Source organism: Lagenorhynchus albirostris, chromosome 1 (genome assembly GCF_949774975.1).
Source record: "Lagenorhynchus albirostris chromosome 1, mLagAlb1.1, whole genome shotgun sequence".
NCBI lineage: Eukaryota > Metazoa > Chordata > Mammalia > Artiodactyla > Delphinidae > Lagenorhynchus > Lagenorhynchus albirostris.
In genome coordinates, this window is record NC_083095.1 from 12,540,071 (window position 1) to 12,562,404 (window position 22,334).

Consider the following 22,334-nt stretch of genomic DNA (forward strand, 5'->3'; position numbering starts at 1 on the left):
ATGGTCAAGAATATGTCCAGATAATTTATAGAAGACAAAATGGCTAACAAGCATATCTTAAATATTAAATTGCACCAATATTTTAAAAAGTAAAACAATGAGATACTTTTTTGCCTATCAAACTGTTACAGATTATATCTAATTCTCAGCACTACATTTTTTCTTAACTGTATGTCCCACAGGCATTTCTTTTTTTTTCTTTTAATTAATTAATTAATTTATTTTTGGCTGTGTTGGGTGTTCGTTGCTGCGCACAGGCTTTCTGTAGTTGCAGTGAGTGGGGGGCTACTCTTCATTGGGGTGTGCAGGCTTCTCATTGTGGTGGCTTCTCTTGTTGCGGAGCACAAGCTCTAGGGCACGTGGGCTTCAGTAGTCACAGCTCACGGGCTCAGTAGTTGTGGCTTGCGGGCTCTAGAGCACAGGTTCAGTAGTTGTGGCGCGTGGGCTTAGTTGCTTTGAGGCATGTGGGATCTTCCCAGACCAGGGCTCGAACCCACATCCCCTGTATTGGCAGGTGGATTCTTAACTGCTGCTCCACCAGGGAAGCCCCAAACACTGCATTTTCTGGAAAGCAATTTTCCAACATATACCAAGAATCTTAAATATATTTATATCTTAAAGAAATATATTTAAATGCAGGGAAATATTTTTGTTCAGGATTATTCAGTCATACTATTCATAACAGGAAAACACTGGAAACAACTGAATGACTTATGTTTAAATAAATTGTAGTTATTTTAGATATGTAATTGTGAAAAAAATTTTTAAAGTTGAATTACATGAAAAAATGGTCAGAATAACAATGACTGAAAGCTATATACTGAAGCTATATACAGAAGGATCCTATGTGAAACACATAAATGTGTAGGTAACAGATTGTAGAAATAGGTCAAAGTGTTAATAGTGCTTATATCTGATTGTTGGTTTATGGGTAGTTAATTTCTCTGTACCTGTTTGTATTTTTCAAGTTTTGCACAATGAGCACTTTTATAGTCAGAGAAAAATTGCAGAAAAAGTCAAAGTCATCCTTCCAATGAGCCCCTTTCCTTGTCCCCAAATTTCCTAACTAGATGCCCCGTGCCTGTCTTGTTTTCCAGGGAGAAGAACATTTTCATTCTACTGTTACAGATAAAAGCTCTGCTATGGGAGCTTTCCTTCAAATCAAAGTGTAATTCAACAGTAACTGACTGAAAGCAGATCCTTACCCTTAATAGGGGAGGAACTGAGTCTTTATTGGGAGAGATATTTTGTTGAGTTTTGCACATTGTTGCAGGTTGAGGAGTAACTTTTTTCTTTCAGTTAAAGTCACCAGAAAATGTGAGAGAAAGTTTTTCTTACATGGGCTCTTTAGGAATAGGTAACCCAGATAACCAGCTATCTTTCATGATATGGGTATAAGCAGATTCTACATGGCCATTTGAAGGGACTTCTGAAGGAAAACATGAATGTAAAGCAGGTTTTATTATCATCATTTAAAAAATTATTTGTTAGCTTCTGTGACCTTGATGACTAGTTAGGGTGCTAAGTAAGAAAGGTTCAGTCTCAGCCCACTGGTCAAAGGCAGGCTGAGTGGGTATAATCAACCCCACCAAGGACATTTACACAAGAATGAACCTGAAGAGCAGATTGGCATATCATTTGGTCTTACTGATTCCCATGCACAAGTAGTTCATTCCTATCTTTTTGCTTTGTGTATTTAATTTTCTTGCTTACCCTATCAATAAGGTCTTCATTCTTTTAAGTCCCACTCTTCCTTCAGGACACTGATGTGAACACAGAAAATGATCTTTGGTGCTCTTTGAAGAGGCAGTTAATTGGAAATTCCAACTGCCTGTCCTTTAGATTTTTCTAAGCATGCTTCTATACTTGGTAGCAGCTGATTGGCTGTTACCAGAGTTAAGTGGACTACTAAACCAGTAAACTGTGAAAACTCAGCTCCCAGTTTTGGGTCTTCTTTCTCAGCCTGTATAGAAGAAAGCTTGGGAAAATATAAAAAAGAAAAGTGCAACTGGTTGGGCACCCCACTAAGAAGGAATTACAGTAAGAAATAAGGGCCCTACTATAGTATGAATTTACAGTGTAATCACTCTTCCATGATAACAGAGTAACTACGAATGAACCGGTAGGTTCCTCCTTTGGGACAATTCCCAATATTTATTTGATGCCAGAGAATAGAAAATACCCAGATATATGACCTATATCTGACCGTTACATGAAACTCATAAGCATTAAATGGGAATAATAAGTGGGGATAATTTGACTGTTAAGGATGCATAGGAGAGTGTGATGAAGATAAAGAAGTTGCTTCAATGTATAAAGATATGGATTCAGAGCTAATATTTATCAAGTGCTTAGTTTGTGTAAAGTAGCTAGCTGTTAGATGTTTTAGTATATTATTCATTTAATTCTCACAACAACCCTGTGAAGTGTTGTCCCTATTTTACTGAATAGAAAGTAAACTTGAAGAAGTTAAGTAACTTTCCCAAGATCAAACATCTCAGTGGGCAGAGCTGATCTTAGGCCAAAGTCTGTGCCTTTTTTCTAACCATGAGATAATTGTTGAAAGAAGGTAGTACCAAATTGAGAAAGTCATAATATTGAAGAAGGAGAAGAATGAGACTAATGTATGTATGAAGCAGAATTATGGTGAACAAATTTAGCAGTTTTGGTGAGCGGTCATAAGTTTTGAAATTTTCATTTTGTGGCATCTTTTTACGCTGACTAGATCAATTCAATCAGGAAACCTTGGTTCTAAGCCCAACTCTGTAACTAGCTAGTAACGGACTTTGGACATGTTACTTAATGTCTCATATGTCAACTCTAAAGTAAAGTACATTTCATCTCTAAATTTAAAAAAATTATATATATAATTATATATATAAGCTATAAATATGAATTTATATATATGGGCTGAATTATTAGAGTAAGGGAATGTGCAGCTAGCACAAAGCCATGCAGTGTTCAAAGATCACTCCTTGGCTGTCTTGCCCGTAAATATGCTCTCTCGGGTTTCCTTTCCTTAATGAAAGCATTTAAAAGCCTTTCAAATTAAGTTTTTAGTTTTTGACTCAAAGACAGGTACAGTCAAATCCACTTAAATGAAATTAGAGATCTTCTTATATTTACTTGAGAGAACTGAATTGGAGCAACTTTGAAGATAACTTATTAAGAAGTCATCCAAACTGGGGTCCTGGAATATAATACATTTCAGACAGTATTTCAGGGATGAGGAAAGCTTATGGGTTCTAATAATGGTGTTATGTCATTTAATTTGAATGTTTAGCAAAATAATACAAGATTTGCCTGATAAGGGCACTATTTTCAAAGTTTGTCTCTGGTAACTTCTCCATTTAATGTTGAATTCATTCTTATACCAAAAATAATATTGAGCCTAGCACCGTGCAGATGTAATTTTGATGGACCATTTATTTCCTCTTACCTTGTGAAAACAAGTTGTTTTCTTAGATGACTAAAAAATGCACTTAAAAAACAATTCTCCCCTAACCATGTGATAAGGGTGAGGAATTCAAAATCCAACAAATGTTGAGCTTTCTACTGTCAGTTAAATGTATTGAATCAAGAAAATCAATTTTGAGGGAAGAAAAACATCAGTTAAATTTAATTTACTCAGCAGTTGTCAGGAACCCCAAAGGAGCTGGAATTTACTCTTCCTATAGCTGGCGAGTCAGCCTGTTACTGTTTCTTGGGTGCTGGCAAAAGATACAGACTCCTGGGTCAGAGATGTAGGACTTTATCACTCACAGCAAAAGCAGTAGTCACTGTCAACATGATGTTCACTCCAGTTCTCCATGTCCCCTTCCTCCCTCCCTCCTCCCACCCTAGTCCCATGGAGTCTCATGCTGTATTAGTTTACTAGGACTAACAAGGTACTACACACTGAGTGGTTTAAGCAACAGAAATTTATTGTCTCACAGCTCTGGAGTTTAGAAATCTGAGATTATCCTGACCCTGGATTTGGGTCGGTTTCCCTGATGTGCAGCAAAACCAGTCTGACACCGGGTTGTGGTGAAGGAAAGTACGTTTATTGCAGGGTGCCAAGAAAGGAGAATGTGCAGCTAGTACTCAAAGGACCTGAACTCCCTGATGGCTTTCAGGGAAGGGTTTTTTAAGGCACCATTAGGGATGTGGGTTGCAGGGTGCCTGATCAGTTCATGGACATTCTTCTGATTGATTGGCAATGAGGTAACAGGGTGATGTTTCCAGAGTCAACATCATCAACTTTCTGATCCCAATTGGTCTGGAGTCTGCGCACTTATGGTCAGCTGTTTCCATCTGGTGGGAGTCTAGTTTCTGTAAAAACAACTTAAGAATGTGCTTCAGACATTGTTATCTATGTCCTTCATGGACGAACTAAAGGTCCTGTGACTCTGCTGTTATGGCTGATCTTTTGTTTAAATTGTTACCAGTTTACTTTCCTGGCCCAACAGTTATTCTTTATTATTATATGTTCACATTTTCCTAATCATTAACTCTTTAGCCAGACTTTTGAGACTCGGGAGAAACCTGAAGACGTCAGGAGAAACCTCTTTTACTTCAAGAGATGTGGGGCACAGAGAGTCCCAAACGAAGTGAGAGGGTACCAAAGGGTCCTGCTCAGTTTCAACATCAAGATGTTAGCAGAGCTAGTTCCCTCTGAGAGCCACGAGGGAAGGATCTGTTCCAGGCCTCTCTCCTTGGCTTGTAAATGGCTGCCTTCTCCCTGTGTCTTCATATCATCTTCTACCTATACAAGAGAGTGTCCAAATTTCGCCTTCTTATAAAGACACCAGTTATACTGGATTAGGGCCTACCCTAATGATTTCATTTTAACTTAATTACTTCTGTAAAGACTCTATCTCCAAATATGACCACATTCTGATATACTGGGGGTTAGGACTTCAGCATATGAATTTGGGAGGGGGGAACAATTCAGCCCATGACAGATACTTGCTAACACACATAGTGGTGTGCATTACAGGAGAAGAACACGGAGTTGGGAGATTCACCATGGAAACAATCCTGTGCTTGTCCAGAGGATGTTACCTCATGCCTCAAGGTTGCTTGCTGCAAGCACAACTCTGAGAAAAGGGCCTTGCATTCCTGGCACACAGCAAGGATGTACAGGGGTGCTCAGGACTCACATGGATTGTCTCTCCCAAGAGCAATACTGTCACAGTCTCAGATCAAGGTACAACTGTACCATCCTGAGTCTTTATCAAGTCAGGTTGTGTTTTACACAGATGTAGAATTGATCATGCCTTTCTAACAGTTGCAGAAAACCCTGAGCCACAGCTCTTTAGTTTGCAATAATTATATTTATAAATATCTTTAATACCAGTTAAGGAGTAAGTGTAGAGCTTAGTCAGTTGTTGTCTGCTTTTGTCACATAATGAGAAATATTTTTAATTCAAAGAAGAGATGATTTCTTTGCCATTGTTTATAGCAAAAGGAACTAAAAAATATCTTCAGAGTAATTGAATGGCAATAATTTTTTTCTTCCAACAGATGGAATTGCCACTTTTATATGTTATGATTTTACTTTTGAACATTTTTGATTTTTCATCAGGAATAACATATAATAAAGGTAAGTTTCAGACTCTTTTTACTCTCTAAAATAGAGAATATCTCTCAAGACTTCCCCTTTACATCCCTTCCTCACTAACAGTTAAAATATTTTTCTTTTAGTACTTCTTCTTTACTTTATCTTCCAGTTTTTCCCAGGTATTATCTATTGTACTCTGGTCCAGAGATTTCTAATAATATCATTGTGTACATCGGGACTTTTCTTTTGTTATAGTATTTCATTACTTATAAGTCATAGAATATTTAAATTTTAAGGAACATTTTATATTTGCAAAACTTGAATTATTTGGATAGATCTTTTTGATTTTTCCTCCATGAATGGTTGCATGTAGGATGAATTGTAAACTGAATTATAGGCTAATAGACTGAGAATTTTCTGAAATTAATACATGGATTAAATTGCCCAATAGGACTTTCATGGTGTAAAACTTTACAAAAGGAATAAGACAAATCCACCTCCATTTGTGCAGATTGTATAGATTCTGTAGTATCCTGAACTGGATCTACCAGAACATAGTCGATGGTCAAAAAATTGTTGACTGAGTGGATGGAGAGACTCAGGGTCTCTTCTACACATGGGTGTGTTGCAGAATTGGGTGAGTTCTGGGATGAACCAGTTCTAATTCCTATATTCCACTAGAGAATATATTACACAAGTATGGACATAACCAAAGATTGGATAGTCACTGGCAAACTTATGAGATTTCAGAGAAGGGAGAATGTACTTCCAACTGGGGCAGGGGATGGAGTGAGTCAGAGGAAACACTGTATGAAAGGTATCAATCCATATTTGTCCCCCAAATGTCTGTACATGCATGGGGAAGAGCATCCTACAAAGACAACATCAGGTAAGTGATGAATAAAGTCGTAGAGGTAGGCAACCACAGAACATGAAGGGAGCAGTAAATAGTTCATTCTGACTTGAATGAAGGAATAGAAGAAGTAAAATATTTTGGAAAGATAGAAACTGGCTTATATTATAGAGGTACTTGAATGCCAAGCTAAGGAATTTGGGCTTTAGTCTATATTCATTGGAAAGTCATTTAAGATGACTGGATAGGGGAGTAACATCTCAAAGCTACAGTTTAGGAAGATTAATGTGGCAGCATTATGTAAAGTAGATTGGTGAAGGGAAAGTTGGTAGGCAGAGAGAACAGACAGAAGACGATGACAGTAGTTTACACCAGATCTTCAGTCATGAAGTCAGTTTTTTGGTCATGCATTGCATCAGTTGGAAAAAAAAAAAGTGCAAGCTTGGTTCTCCAATATTTTCTATTTATTTTTAAATTATGTACTTGTACTACTGTACTAATATATTGTGTACCTTGTAAACCTACACAAAAACCAGAAATTAAAAGGGGATGAAAAAGGATGAAGTAATCTTTTTAAATTATTATAAAGTATACTGATCAACATCATAAAATTCTTTGAAATTTTAAGATTTTTGGTGAGAAAATGTGATGTAAATATATTTTTTTAAATCTTGGCGTCAAAGTTTATAGAGATTTGAATATCTGGCTCTAATTCAATTTATTTTGGTATTTAACTTAAATTAGCTATTATATTAAAAATATATCTCACAAATTTTTGTGTATCTAAATGGGATAAATGCATGTTGGCTTAATGAATAAATCATGATACTCATTTTTCAATCCTATCTATCAACTTTGTAAAGGTTTTTATTGAAAAAATTTTAGTAAGCTTTCAACTTTCTGTATGTCAATCAACTTTTTTCCATTTTAAGCAAATAGTTCCAAACTTCATTGAAATTCATTTGAAATATTTAAATCAAGTAAAAAAAATTTCCATTTTCAAGTTTCTAAAGTATTGCAGATATGACAGTTATTATAGATATATTTATGAGATTTCCAGTAACAAAATCACATACTAATGTGAACATTTCCAGCTGCCTATATTCAAAATGCTCTCTCCACAGCATGCATTTTTAAAGGTATTTAATTTAATGTTCATTGTTCAAATGAACCTTCAGTTTGAATGGATAGACTGAGTCCTGATTTACTTTTTGAAACTATGTGTCAGCATATTCCTGACAGCCATTTGTCATTTCAAAAAGATAAATGGAAATCAAAAAAGCTGGAGTAGAAATTCTCATATCAGCAAAAATAGACTTTAAAATAAAGACTATTACAAGAGACAACGAAGGACAATACATAATGATCAAGGGACCAATCCAAGTAGAAGATATAACAATTGTAAATATTTATGCAGCCAGCATAGGAGCACCTCAATACATAAGGCAAATGCTAACAGGCATAAAAGGGGAAATTGACAGTAACACAATAATAGTAGGGGACTTTAACACCCCACTTTCACAAATGGGCAGATCAACCAAAATGAAAATAAATAAGGAAACACAAACTTTAAATGCTACATTAAACAAGATGGACTTAATTGATATTTATAGGACAATCCATCCAAAAACAACAGAATACACTTTCTTCTGAAGTGCTCATGGAACATTATCCAGGATAGATCATATCTTGGGCCACAAATCAAGCCTTGGTAAATTTAAGAAAAATGAAATTGTATAAGTATCTTTCCCGACCACAATGCTATGAGACTAGATATCAATTACAGGAAAACATCTGTAAAAAATACAAACACATGGAGGCTAAACAATATGCTACTAAATAATCAAGAGATCACTGAAGAAATCAAAAAATACCTAGAAACAAATGACAAAGAAAACATGACAGCCCAAAACCTATGGGATGCAGCAAAAGCAGTTCTAAGAGGGAAGTTTAGAGCAATACAATCCTACCTCAAGAAACAAGAAACATCTAAAATAAACAAAATAACCTTATACCTAAAGCAATTTGAGAAAAAAGAACAAAAAATCCCTGAAGTTAGTAGAAGGAAAGAAGTCATAAAGATCAGATAAGAAATAAATGAAAAAGAAATGAAGGAAACCATAGCAAAGATCAATAAACTAAAAGCTGGTTCTTTGAGAAGATAAACAAAATTGATAAACCATTAGCCAGACTCATCAAGGAAAAAAGGGAGAAGACTCAGATCAACAGAATTAGAAATGAAAAAGGAGAAGTAACAACTGACACTGCAGAAATACAAAGGATCATGAGAGATTACTACAAGCAACTATTTGCTAATAAAATGGACAACCCGGAGGAAATGGACAAATTCTCAGAAAAGCACAACCTTCTGAGAATGAACCAAGAAGAAATAGAAAATATGAACAGACCAATCACAATCACTGAAATTGAAACTGTGACTAAAAATCTTCCAACAAACAAAAACCCAGGACCAGATGGATTCACAGGTGAATTCTATCAAACATTTAGAGAAGAGCTAACACCTATCCTTCTCAAACTCTTCCAAATATATCAGAGGGAGGAACACTACCAAATTCATTCTACAAGGCCACCATCACCCTGATACCAAAACCAGACAGAGATGTTACAAAAAAAGAAAACTATAGGCCAATATCATAGATGAACATAGATGCAAAACTCCTCAACAAAATACTAGCAAACAGAATCCAGCAGCACATTAAAAGAATCGTACACCATGATCAAGTGGGGTTTATCCCAGGAATGCAAGGATTCTTCAATATATGCAAAGAAATCAATGTGATGCACCATATCAACAAATTGAAGGATCAATACTGTATGATCATCTCAATAGATGCAGAAAAAGCTTTTGACAAAATTCAACACCCATTTATGATAAAAAAAATCTCCAGAAAGTAGGAAGAGAGGGAACTTACCTCAATATAACAAAGGCCATAAATGACAAACACACAGCCAACATCGTTCTCAATGGTGAAAAACTGAAACCATTTCCTCTAAGATCAGGCACAAGACAAGGTTGCCCACTCTCACCACTTTTATTCAACATAGTTTTGGAAGTTTTAGCCACAGCAATCAGAGAAGAAAAAGAAATAAAAGGCATCCAGATCAGAAAAGAAGAAGGAAAACTGTCACTGTTTGCAGATGACATGATACTATACATAGAGAATCCTAAAGATGCCACTAGAAAACTACTAGAGCTAATCAATGAATTTGGTAAAGTAGCAGGATGCAAAATTAATGCACAGAAATCTCTTGCATTCCTATACACTTATAATGAAAAATCTGAAAGAGAAATTAAGGAAACACTCCCATTTACCATTGCAACAAAAAGAATAAAATACCTAGGAATAAACCTACCTAGGGAGACAAAAGACCTGTATACAGAAAACTATAAGACACTGATGAAAGAAATTAAAGATGATACAAACAGATGGAGAGATATACCATGTTCTTGGACTGGAAGAATCAACATTATGGAAATGACTCTACCACCCAAAGCAATCTACAGAATCAGTTGTATCCCTATCAAACTACCAATGGCATTTTTCACAGAACTAGAACAAAAAATTGCACAATTTGTATGGAAACACAAAAGACCCCAAATAGCCAAAGCAATCTTGAGAAAGAAAGATGGAGTTGGAGGATTCAGGCTCCCTGACTTCAGACTATACTACAAAGCTACAGTAATCAAGACAGTATGGTACTGGCACAAAAACAGACATATAGATCAATGGAACAGGATAGAAAGCCCAGAGATACACCCATGCACCTGTGGTCACCTTATCTTTGATAAAGGTGGCAGGAATGTACAGTGGAGAAAGGACAGCCTCTTCAATAAGTGGTGCTGGGAAAACTGGACAGCTACATATAAAAGAATGAAATTAGAACACTTCCTAACACCATACACAAAAATAAACCCAAAATGGATTAGAGACCTAAATGTAAGGCCAGAAACTATCAAACTCTTAGAGGAAAACATAGGCAGAACACTCTATGACATAAATCACAGCAAGATCCTTTCTGACCCACCTCCTAGAGTAATGGAAATAAAAACAAAAATAAACAGATGGGACCTAATGAAACTTCAAAGCTTTTGCACAGCAAAGGAAACCATAAACAAGACCAAAAGACAACCCTCAGAATGGGAGAAAATATTTGCAAATGAAGCAACTGACAAAGGATTAATGTCAAAAATTTACAAGAAGCTCATGCAGCTCAATAACAAAATAACAAGCAACCCAATCCAAAAATGGGCAGAAGACCTAAACAGACATTTCTCCAAAGAAGATATACAGACTGCCAACAAACGCATGAAAGAATGCTCAACATCATTAATCATTAGAGAAATGCAAATCAAAACTACAATGAGATATCATCTCACACCAGTCAGAATGGCCATCATCAAAAAATCTAGAAACAATAAATGCTGGAGAGGGTGTGGAGAAAAGGGAACACTCTTGCACTGCTGGTGGGAATGTGAATTGGTTCAGCCACTATGGAGAACAGTATGGAGGTTCCTTAAAAAACTACAAATAGAACTACCATATGACCCAGCAATCCCACTACTGGGCATATACCCTGAGAAAACCAAAATTCAAAAAGAGTCATGTACCACAATGTTCACTGCAGCTCTATTTACAATAGCCAGGACATGGAAGCAACCTAAGTGTCCATCAACAGATGAATGGATAAAGAGGATGTGGCACATATATACAATGGAATATTACTGTCAATGGAATATAGTCTGTCATACAGAGGAGTGAAGGAAGTCAGAAAGAGAAACAGATACCGTAGGCTAACACATATGTATGGAATCTAAAAAAAAGAAAAAGGTTCTGAAGAACCTAGGGGCAGGACAGGAATAAAGATGCAGACATAGAGAATGGACTTGAGGACATGGGGAGGGGGAAGGGTAAGCTGAGACGAAGTGAGAGAGTGACACTGACATATATACACTACCAAATGTAAAATAGGTAGCTAGTGGGAAGCAGCCACATAGCACAGGGAGATCAGCTTGTTGCTTTGTGACCAACTAGAGGGGTGGGATAGGCAGGGTGGGAGGGAGATGCAAGAGGGAGGGGATACGGGCATATATGTATAGGTATAGCTGATTTACTTTGTTATACAGCAACAACTAATGCAACAATGTAAGGCAATTATACTCCAATAAAGATGTTTAAAAAAAAAGGGTCAGAAAATTTAAAACACTTTTTAAAAAGTAATATAAAAATATCCCTAACTCATCTTTAGACAGTTTTTTAAGAAGTACTTTGCCATTGTATACCACCAAAACCCATGTTTGTTACAAAAGATGTTTGTAGTCACCCTTCATCTAGCCTTACGTCTGATGTCCTTCAGTACTTTTGCAGCATCTGGCTTCAACTTCATTGAGACATAGAAAACCAGAGCTGGACAATATTTAAAGCTGTAAAACTACAATTTTTTCAGGGACTGTTGCAATTGAGGAAAAAAGATCTCAGTATAGAACTAGTCTCAATTCCAAATACAACATAGGCAAGTGGGAATTTATAGCCAAGGAGCAGGTTCATTGTGGGGGAAATTGTGTCTTTGTATGGAAAATTACTAAGAGGAGACATCAAGAGTAGGGAGGATTCTTGCTCAGCTAACCAAACAGTATTCTTGCTGAGGGCAGGCCAGCATGACCATTTGGGTGGATGGTAGGGGATGAGGAATTTGAGTAGATATTGAGAGTGGTTAGATATCAAGGATGGGGCGGGCTTCCCTTGGTGGTGCAGTGAAGAATCCGTCTGCCAATGCAGCATACACGGGTTCGAGCCCTGGTCTGGGAAGATCCCACATGCTGCGGAGCAGCTAAGCCTGTGCGCCACAACTACTAAGCCTGTGCTCTAGAGCCTGTGAGCCACAACTACTGAAGCCTGCAACAAGAGAAGCCACCACAATAAGAAGCTTGCACACAGCAACGAGGAGTAGCCCCTGCTCACCGCAACTAGAGAAAGCCCGTGTGCAGCAACAAAAGATCCAATGCAGCCACAATAAATAAATAAATGAATTAAATAAATTTTAAAAAAAGGATGGGGGGCGTTTCTCTCTAAGATGACTTAGTAGGACTCTTGTGAAAATAGCTATACAGGTCTAGCAAGGGATAGGGCCTATCCTCTTCATCAAATCAAGTCCTGCCTTTTTCCAAGAAGGAGTCTGAATTTATGCCCCAGATTAGAGGAATACATATGACATTGATGAGTGGTCCCATCACAGCCTCTTTCCTCAAACTCAAGATAAGGAGAAGGGATAGAGGATTCTGGGAAGATGGCAGAGTGAGAAGCACAAGAAATCTGCCTCCCCAACTGGACAACAACTGCACTGGCTGAATCTGTCTGATACAACTTTTTTGGAACTCTGGAGTCTGCTGAAGGCTTACAACTTCTAGGGGAAGGCTTGGACAGTAAGTTGCAGTTAATTTCAGTCATTGTCAACTCTTATCACAGTAGAAACTACCCATGCCCCACCCTCAACCTCATGGCATGCAGCTGTGCACGTGTTACTGGAGCAGTCACACACAACTTGCAGAAGCTAGGATGGGCAAAAAGGACCCTGTCTTCCAAATATTGAGAATCTGTACTCTGCTGCTTCTGATCACAGAGGTGCAAAGAGGCAGGCAGCCATTGTTGTTGTACCTCCCCTCATTGTTGCAAACTCTTCTCCCTCAGCTGAATAGATTTTCAAGGGACTTAAAGGACCAGTGCCCTTTTTACTCCCTTTTTCATTTTTTTCCTCTTTGGGAGCCAGACATTAAAGACTATCAAAAAAAACACAAACAAAAAAAACTGCATTTAAGGGGATAAATTACAAAGTGACAACACATGCCCAGGGAAAAAAGACACAGGCTCATAAAAGACCTAAGAAGACCTTAAATTTACACCTGAGGTTGATCCTTGATACAGAGACAGCCTACAACAATTTTTTAGAAATCCGAAAGACAAAAACAGTAACAAAAAAAAGCAAATCCTGGGGAATGAGGAGAATCTAATTTCCAGAGTTACCACACTATTAGATTCAACTGTCCAGTTTTCAACAGAAAATTATAAGACATACAAAGAAACAGGAGAGTATGGCCCATTAAAGGAAAAAAAATAAGTCACCAGAAATTATCCTGAAAAAAGATTGGATGGCAGATCTACTAGACAAAGACTTTAAAACAACCATGTTAAAGTTGCTTCCAAAACCAAAGAAGATGTGGAGAAGGTCAAGAAAACAATGTATGAGCAAAATGGAAGTATTAATAGAGGAATAGAAAACCTGAAACGAAACCAAGAAGAAATGCAGGGGCTGAAAAGTACAATAACTGAAATGAAAAACTCACTAGAGGGATTCAAAGGCAGATTTAAGCAGGCAGAAGAAAAAAACAGCAACTTGAATGTAAGACAGTTGTAATTATCAAGTCTCAGGAACAGAAAGAAAAAAGGTTGAAGAAAAGTGTAGAGTGTAAGAGACCTCTGGGAAACCATCAAGTGGACCAACACACATTGTGGGAGTAACAGCAGAAGAGAGAGAGAAAGGAGCAGAGAGACTATTTGAAGAAATAATGGCTAAAAACTTCCTAAATTTGATGAAAGGCATAAATATGTATTTTATATATATATATATATATATATATATATATATATATATATCTCCAGGAAGTTAAGCAAACTCCAAGTCAGATGAACTGACAGAGACCTACACCAAGACACACTATAATCAAACTTTCAAAAGCCAAAGAAAAAGAGAGAATCTTGAAAGCAGCAAGAGAGAAATGAATAACCACACACAAAGAATCCTCAATTAGATAATAAGCAGATTTCTTATCAGAAACTTTGGAGTCCAGAAGGCAGTGGACTGATATATTCAAATTGCTAAAAGAAAAACCAGTCAGCCAAGAATCCTATATCTGGGAAAACTGTCCTCAAGAGTGAGGAAGAAATTAAGGCATTCCCAGGTAAACAAAAGCTGAGGGAGCTTGTTACCACTAGATTTGCCATGTAAAAAATGCTCAAGGGAGTCCTGCAAGGGGAAATGAAAGGACACTAGACAGTCACTTGAAGCAGTAGGGAGAAATAAAGGTAAATATGTGGGTAATTATATTGTAACAATGGATTGTAACTCTACTTTTTATTTTCTACATGATTTAAGAGACTAATACATTCTAAAGAAAAAAATTGTTAGTACAAAAGTTACTATCATTGTAATTTTGGTTTGTAACTCCAAATCTTGTTTTCTACATAACTTAAGAGACTAATGCATTCAAAAGAATTATTAGTTCTTGTTTTGGGGGCACACAATATTTAAAGGTATAATTTTATGATATCAACAACTGAAAGGAGTGGGGATGGAGCTTTAAAGGAACAGAGTTTTTCTATGTTATTGGAGTTAAGCTGCTATAAATTCAAATTAGGGTAGTATACCATTAGGATGTTAAATGTAATCCCCATGGTAATCACAAAGGAAATAGCTATAAAATATACATGAAAGGAATTTACATGTTTCACTACAAAAAGAAAATCAACTAAATACAAAAGAAGGCAGTAATGCAGGAATGAAGGACAAAAAAGTTATAAGGTATATAGAAAACTAATAGCAAAATGATAGAAGTAAGTCTCTCCTTATCAGTAATCACTTTAACTACAAATGGATTAAATTTCCCAATCAAAACTGGGAGATTGGCAGAATGGGTAAAAACACATGATCAAAAACAAAAACAAATAATCACACATGATCCAACTCTATGCTGTCTATGAGAGACTCTTTTATTTTATTTCATTTTATTTTATTTGGCCATGCCACAGCATGCTGGATCTTAGTTCCCTGACCAGGGAGCGAACCCATGCCCCCTGCAGTGGAAGCGCAGAGTCCTAACCACTGCACTGCCAGGGAATTCCCAGAGAGACTCACTTTAGAACAAGATAAGACGGAGGGATCTTCCTCCCAACACTCCCACCCTTTGGGGAGAGGAGTCATATCAGTAGCTCTCTATCAAAACATAAATTCACTCCAATCTCCAACTTCTGTCCCTTTTATATGTTCACCAAGGTTGAGGAGTTTAAGAGTGAAGAACTGGTTTTTGGCCACCTCTGAAAATCTGTATCATAGCCTAGCATGTGTTATATTTTATTTTAGTGCTCAGTCAAACCTTTCTTTTTAGTGTCCTGATACTGTATCTTTAAAATGAAAAAATAAAGTGGAAAATTTAAACTTTATCTAGAGTGATGTGAATTTAAAATATACAATTATAATTCTTATACTTTAAAAATATTTTCTGTTTAAAAAATATGGTTCTTTTAATGGAAATTCTTCATTAGTGACCTAAAAATATATATATATATGTTTGTGTTATTTAGGTGATACGGAGAAACGCTTTGCTTGTGCTAGCGAAGGGTTCCCCCAAAAGAATGAAATAATCAAGTTGTATCTTTCCTCTGATGACTTGGTAAGGTCCACTAATAGCATGTGCTACACGCCCTCATATTCCTTTTAAGTGCATAGGTGAAACCAATAGCACTGTATGCTCTTCAAATACCTTCTACTATTTTCAGACTTGGGGAGGTGAAATTTGATATAAATAATCCTTTCTATCCTTTCTATTTCATTCCACTTGGATCAAGTAAAATATTTCATTTAGCCATTGAACACCCTGGGTGGTTTGCTTTTTTTTTTTTTTTTAAGATGGCTCCATCCCTTTTTTAAAAAGACTGGCTGTAATGCTCTTCATTTTTTATGGTTCTGATCTGTCCATCTGAAGTTTGACAGATGTAGCCTGTTAGTGAAAGAACGTTACCTCACATGACCTTGGGAAAGAATCTTTCCCTTTTATAACAAGTACCACATTGTAGGTGTCATTTTGGGTAGGGGATTATTTGACTCCTTTGATTCAAATAATGGCAAAATTTTTAAAAACACAACAAAATAAGATGTACTGTTAAGATAGTCATGCAGCAAATGCTAACAAAAACATAAATTAATAAAAATTGCACAGATTGTCTAAAAGTCTATGATAAATATAACAAAACGAAGAAAAACACCCCATGAGGACAAATACATTTATCCTAAAGTCTGTTTTGACTTAGTTCCCGGTTCCTTCTTAATATGCCAAACGTATATTTAGTTTTTTATTTACAACTATTGTGAAGTGCAAGCCCTTTGAGTCACACGTGTCTTTCCTATTTGTGATTAAATATTATGGAAAAGGAACGGGCTCTATAGGAAGAGAGACCTACAGAGCTGGGGTCAAATTTTGGTTCTGCCATATATGGTATGTGTGCCCTAGGGCAGGTTACCTAACCTCTCTGATCCTCAGTTTTGTCCTTTTGAAAGGGAAGTATAATCTACTTTTTGGATAGTTGTGATGTGGTAGTTCTAGAAGAAGTATTAGTAGAAATAATAGCTAGCATTTATAAAGTGTTTGTCAGGCATTTTTCAAAATGTTTTATGTTCATTATGACATTTAATCTTCTGTAAGATAAGTACTGTAGGGGAGTACTGAACCTCCCCTCTTAGGTTCAGTGGCTGGAGCCTGTAAAACAAACTGACAAAAGACAGATTAAGCAGGAGATAAAAATGAAGTTTGGGAATTCCCTGGCAGTCCAGTGGTTAGGACTCAGTGCTTTCACTGCTGTGACCCAGGTTGAGTCCCTGGTTTGAGAACTAAGATCCTGCAAGCCTCACGGCACAGCCAAAAAATCCCTAAAAAACAAAAACAAACAACAAACAAAACAAAAAAAGCAGAGTTTATTTACACATGCAATGCACATACCCATGGGAGAACTCAACGATGAGTAACTCAAAGGGATCCTTAGAATTGGGAGCTTATATAATATCTTAACAAAGTGCAATAAATTGTGGAGAAGTTGAAGACAAAGGAAAAGGGTTTGAGTTTATCTCCCTGCCAAGCCCCATTAGAAAATAAGTTCCATTAGGTCAGGGGTTTTTGCCTGTTTGGTTTAATTCTGTTTCACCAGCACCTATAACACTGCCTGATTCATGCTAAGGGGTCAGTAAATATCTTTGGAATGAACATGTTTCCCCATTTTATAGATAGGGAAACTGAAATTCAGATAGGTAACTTGCCCAGAAGGATCTTAACTACTAGGAGAACTAAGTTAGATGAAGCTCTTCTTATCCATATTGGTTTTCAGGGAAATCCACCATTTGTGATTGCTACCTTTTCATATACCTTCTCAAAACTGGGAAATATTCAATAAAAATGCAGTAAAATGAGTTTTGCTTTATACATTTGCTTTTTTATTTAGACACAAAATAATGATTTTAATAAAATAGGAATTTCTACATGTGATAGCATGTGACTTTGAATCTATGTTTGTTAAACATAATAACTCTATGACCATTTCTATGACAGAAAAGATTATTATAGGATGAATTGAAACCTATGATGACACTGGCATAATAGGCTGATGGGTTCTGAAAGTGTACTTTTCAAAATAGATTTTTTTCCAAGTTAAAGACTAGAATTACTAGAGATAGCAATCTTCAGCAGCATCTACTTTTCATAGATTTCTCCTCACTTTCAAATTAATGTAAAATATGCTCTTTTCCATCAAATTGTCACTACTTGTTTTTTTTCTCTTTCCTGAAGAAAATCCAGTGTTTTTTCCAATCTGAAATTGAGCTTACTTCAAAGGAATTTCTAAGCGTGTTCACATCAGGAGGACTTGCTCCAAGCTTGGGAATCATAAATAGTACATATACGGGCATCTTTCACTTTAATTTAACTTTGGTAATTACATTTTATTTTATTTTGTGGTATGTTATTAACAAGAAGAATACTCTTCCTTTTAGCATGTGTTTTTAAAAACAGCTAGTCCAGTAATATTACATCCGTATGTGGTTTAAACCCAATAATACATTGTTATACTTTTTACTTTAAAGTCATTTTTTAAAGAAATTAAGAGAGGAAAAGAAAAAGATTCATGTGGGGTTTTTTTTTTTTTTTTTACTTTTTATTGCCATCCAGTGTCTTCAGCATAAAGAACTTGTAGCATTTCTTACAGTGCAGGTCTGCTGGCAATTAATTCTCTGGAAGTTGTTTCCCCTTTATTTCACCTTTTTGTGTGTGGGGGTAACAACTTCATTAAGATATAATTTACATGCCATACAATTTGCCTATTTAAAGTGTACAATTAAATGGTTTTTAGTATATTCATAGAGTGCAACCATCACTACTATCTAATTTTAGAACACTTTCATCACTTCCAAAAGACAGCCCATACCCATTGACAATCACTCCATATTCTACCTTCTACTCCCCAGTCTTAAGCAACCACTAGTCTACTTTCTGTCTCTGTAGATTTGCTTATTCTGAACACTTCATGTAAATGAAGTCATATAATATGCAGTCTTCTGTGACTGGCTTCTTTCGGTTAGAATAACGTTTTCAAGGTTCATCCATGTGATAGCATGTATCAGTACTTCATTTCTTTTTATTGCCAAATAATATCCCACTGTTTTGGTACCATATTTCGTTTATCCATTCATCAGTTGATGAACATTTGGGTTTTCTCCACTTTTTGGCTATTATGAATAATGCTGCTACGAACTTCTGTGTACAGTTTTTGTGTGGAAATTTTGGTTTTTTATTTCTCTTCTGTATATAACTAGAAAATGGAATTGCTAGGTATAGGGTAACTCTATATTTAACTTTTTGAGGAACTGCCAGACTGTTTTCCACAGGTTGGACTCTTTTACATACCCATCATCAGTATATTTGGGTTCAAATTTCCACATTCTCACCAACACTTGTTATTTTCTGTTTTTTGTTTTGTTTTGTTTTGTTATAGCCATCCCACTGGGTGTGAAGTGCTATCTCATTATATTTTGATTTGCATTTCCCTGATGATTAATGATGTTGAGCATCTTTTCATTGCTCAACAGCGTTTTTTGGCCATTTGAATATCTTCTTTGTGAAGATATCTATATAGATTATTAATTGGGTTGTCTTTTTATTGTTGAGTTGTAAAAGTTCTTTATACATTCTCAATTCAAGTCCCTTATCAGACAAATGACTTGCAAATATTTTCTTCCATTCTGTGGGTGGATTTTTTATTTTCATGATACTGTCTTTTGATGCACAAAAATGTTTTTGATGAAGTCTTAGGTATCTGTTTTTTCTTTTGTTGCTTATTCTTTTAGTGTCATAAATAGGAAACCATTGCCTAATCCAGAGTAATGGAGATTTACCCCTATGTTTTCTTCTGAGAGGTTCATAGTTTTACCTTTTACATTTAGGTCTTTGATATATTTTGAGTTGAATTTTGTGTGTGGTGTGGGGTAGGGGGGGTTCACATTCATTATTTTGTATGTGGATATCCAGCTATCCTAGCACCATCTGTTGAAAATACTATTACTGTTTCCCTACTGAATTGTTTTGGCACTTTTGCTGAAAATCAATCAACTCTAAATGTGAGGGTTTATTTCTGGATTCTCAAATCTATTGCTTTGATCTATACATCTACCCTTATTCCAGTACCATGTTGTTTTGTTACTGCTGCTTTGTAGTAAGTTTTGAAATTGAGAAGGATGAGTCCTCCATCTTTGTTCTTCTTTTTCAAGATTGTTTTTGCTAGCCTCCACATAAATTTCACTAGTTTCCATATGAATTTTAGGATAAACTTGTCAATTTTTACAAAGAAGCCAGCTGCAATTCTAATAGGGATTGTGTTGAGTCTGTAGATCAGTTTTGGGAGTATCACCATTTTAGTAATCTTCCAATCCATGAATATGGGTTGTCTTTCCATTTATTTACATTTTCTTGAATTTCTTTCAACAGTTTTTCGTAGTTTTCAGAGTATAAGTTTTGCACTTCCTTTTTTTTTTTTTTTTTTGTGGTACTTGGGCCTCTCACTGTTGTGTCCTCTCCTGTTACGGAGCACAGGCTCCGGGCGCACAGGCTCAGCAGCCATGGCTCATGGGCCCAGCCGCTCCGCGGCATGTGGGATCTTCCCGGACCGGGGCACAAACCCGTGTCCCCTGCATTGGCAGGCGGACTCTCAACCACTGTGCCACCAGGGAAGCCCTGCACTTCTTTTGTTAAATTTATGTCTGATATTTTATTCTTTTTGATGCTGTTGTAAGGAGAATTGCTTTCCTATTCTCATTTCCAGAGTGTCCTTTGCAAGTGTATAAAAAATACACTTAATTTTTGTATATTTATCTTATATCCTGAACTTGCTGAACTCATTTATAAATTCTAGTAGTTTTTAGTGGTCACCTTAGTTTTTGAATGATTATTTTGTCAGATATAGAATTGCTGGGTGACTTCATTTGCTTTCAGCATTTTGAATATGTCATTCTGCATTTTGAATATGTCACCTGATACCATTGTTTCTGAATGAGAAGTCAGCTATTAATTTTATTATTGTCCCCTGTATGTAATGTGTTATTTTTCTCTGGGTGCTTTTAAGATGTTCTCTTTGTATTTACCCTGAGAGGTTCTCTGGGCTACTTGGATTGAATTTGGAAAGTCTTCAACCACTATTTCTCCAAAGAAATGTTCTACCCCTTTCTCTGTCTCTTTGCCTGACTGGGATTCCAATTAGGCACATTTTGGAACACGTTTTATTGACCCACAGATCTCTACAGCTCCATTTATTTTTCTTTAATCATTTTCCACCTTTTTCAAATTGAATAATTTCAATTGTTATATATCTAAGTTCACTTATTCTTTCTTTCTTTTTTAAAATAAATTTATTTATTTTATTTATTTGTATTTGTGTTGGGTCTTTGTTGCTGTGCACGGGCTTTCTCTGGTTGCGGCAAGCAGGGGCTACTCTTCATCACGGTGCATGGGCTTCTCACTGTGGTGGCTTCTCTTGTTGCGGAGCATGGGCTCTAGGCACGCAGGCTTCAGTAGTTGTGGCATCCAGGCTCAGTAGTTGTGGCGCACAGACTTAGTTGCTCCACGGCATGTGGGATCTTCCTGGACCAGGGCTTGAACCTGTGTCCCCTGCATTGGCAGGCGGATTCTTAACCACTGTGCCACTAGGGAAGCCCTAAGTTCACTTATTCTTTCTTTTGCCATCTCCAATCTATTGAACTCATCTAGTAAATATTTTATTTCAGTTATACTTTTCAGCCTCACTATTTCCATTTCGTTTTATTGTTGTATTTTTCATTTCGGTGCTGGATTTCCTATCCATTCCCTCATTAACACATTTTCCTTAAATCCGTTTGCATATTCGTAATAGCTGCTTTGAAGTCTTCATCTGTATCTGAACTCATTCTGAGTCAGTTTATGGTTTATCTTCTTTTCCCTGAATATCAGTTACATGTTCTTGTTTCTTTCCATGTCTTGTCATTTTTGGAAGAAAAGTGGACATTGAAGATAATAAGCTGTAACAACCCTGGATTCTGCTATTTTCTTATAAGAATTTGCTGATGTTTTTGTTGGTGGTGGTCTAAAAGGCTATTAATTGCCCTGGCACAAATTGCAAAATGTCTTACCTATGGTTTCAGCAGCTGCTATCTCTGCTCAGTTCTACTAACTTCCACTGCTGAGTTTTTTTTTTCACATGGCCTTCTGAGGATCTCCCCTGCACTTGTGTTGCCCAAGGATATGGAAAGAGTTTATATTTAACTCTTAGATCATTATTTTTAAAGTTCCCTTGTGCCTGGGATTTTCCTCTTACATTCCTAAATTTTCTGTCAGCAATAGGTTCTGTCCTCTGACACATCAAGCCAGGATTGCTTCAGCTTTGTGCTGTCTGAGCTTGACTGTATGATATTCCATTTTGTGGCTATATTCTTACACATACCTGATGAATACTTTAGTTATTTCCAGTCTTGTACTATCACAAACAATGATGAAAAATATCCTTGAACACATTTCATTTCACACATATGTGAGTATAATGCAGGATAAATTCCCAAGAGTGAAATTGCTGGGTAAAGGAC

General features: G+C 36.4%; 1 protein-coding gene across 1 annotated transcript in view; it reads left to right on the top strand.

Annotated features, from left to right (window-relative positions):
- Window positions 1-5,505: 5,505 nt before the first annotated feature.
- CATSPERB (cation channel sperm associated auxiliary subunit beta) overlaps window positions 5,506-22,334 on the top strand; it is a 128,409-nt gene continuing 111,580 nt past the window's right edge. The window contains exons 1-3 of the mRNA XM_060161755.1: window positions 5,506-5,584; window positions 15,770-15,858; window positions 18,022-18,162. Coding sequence (XP_060017738.1) covers window positions 5,506-5,584; window positions 15,770-15,858; window positions 18,022-18,162 — 309 coding nt within the window. The remainder of the gene's footprint in view (window positions 5,585-15,769; window positions 15,859-18,021; window positions 18,163-22,334) is intronic.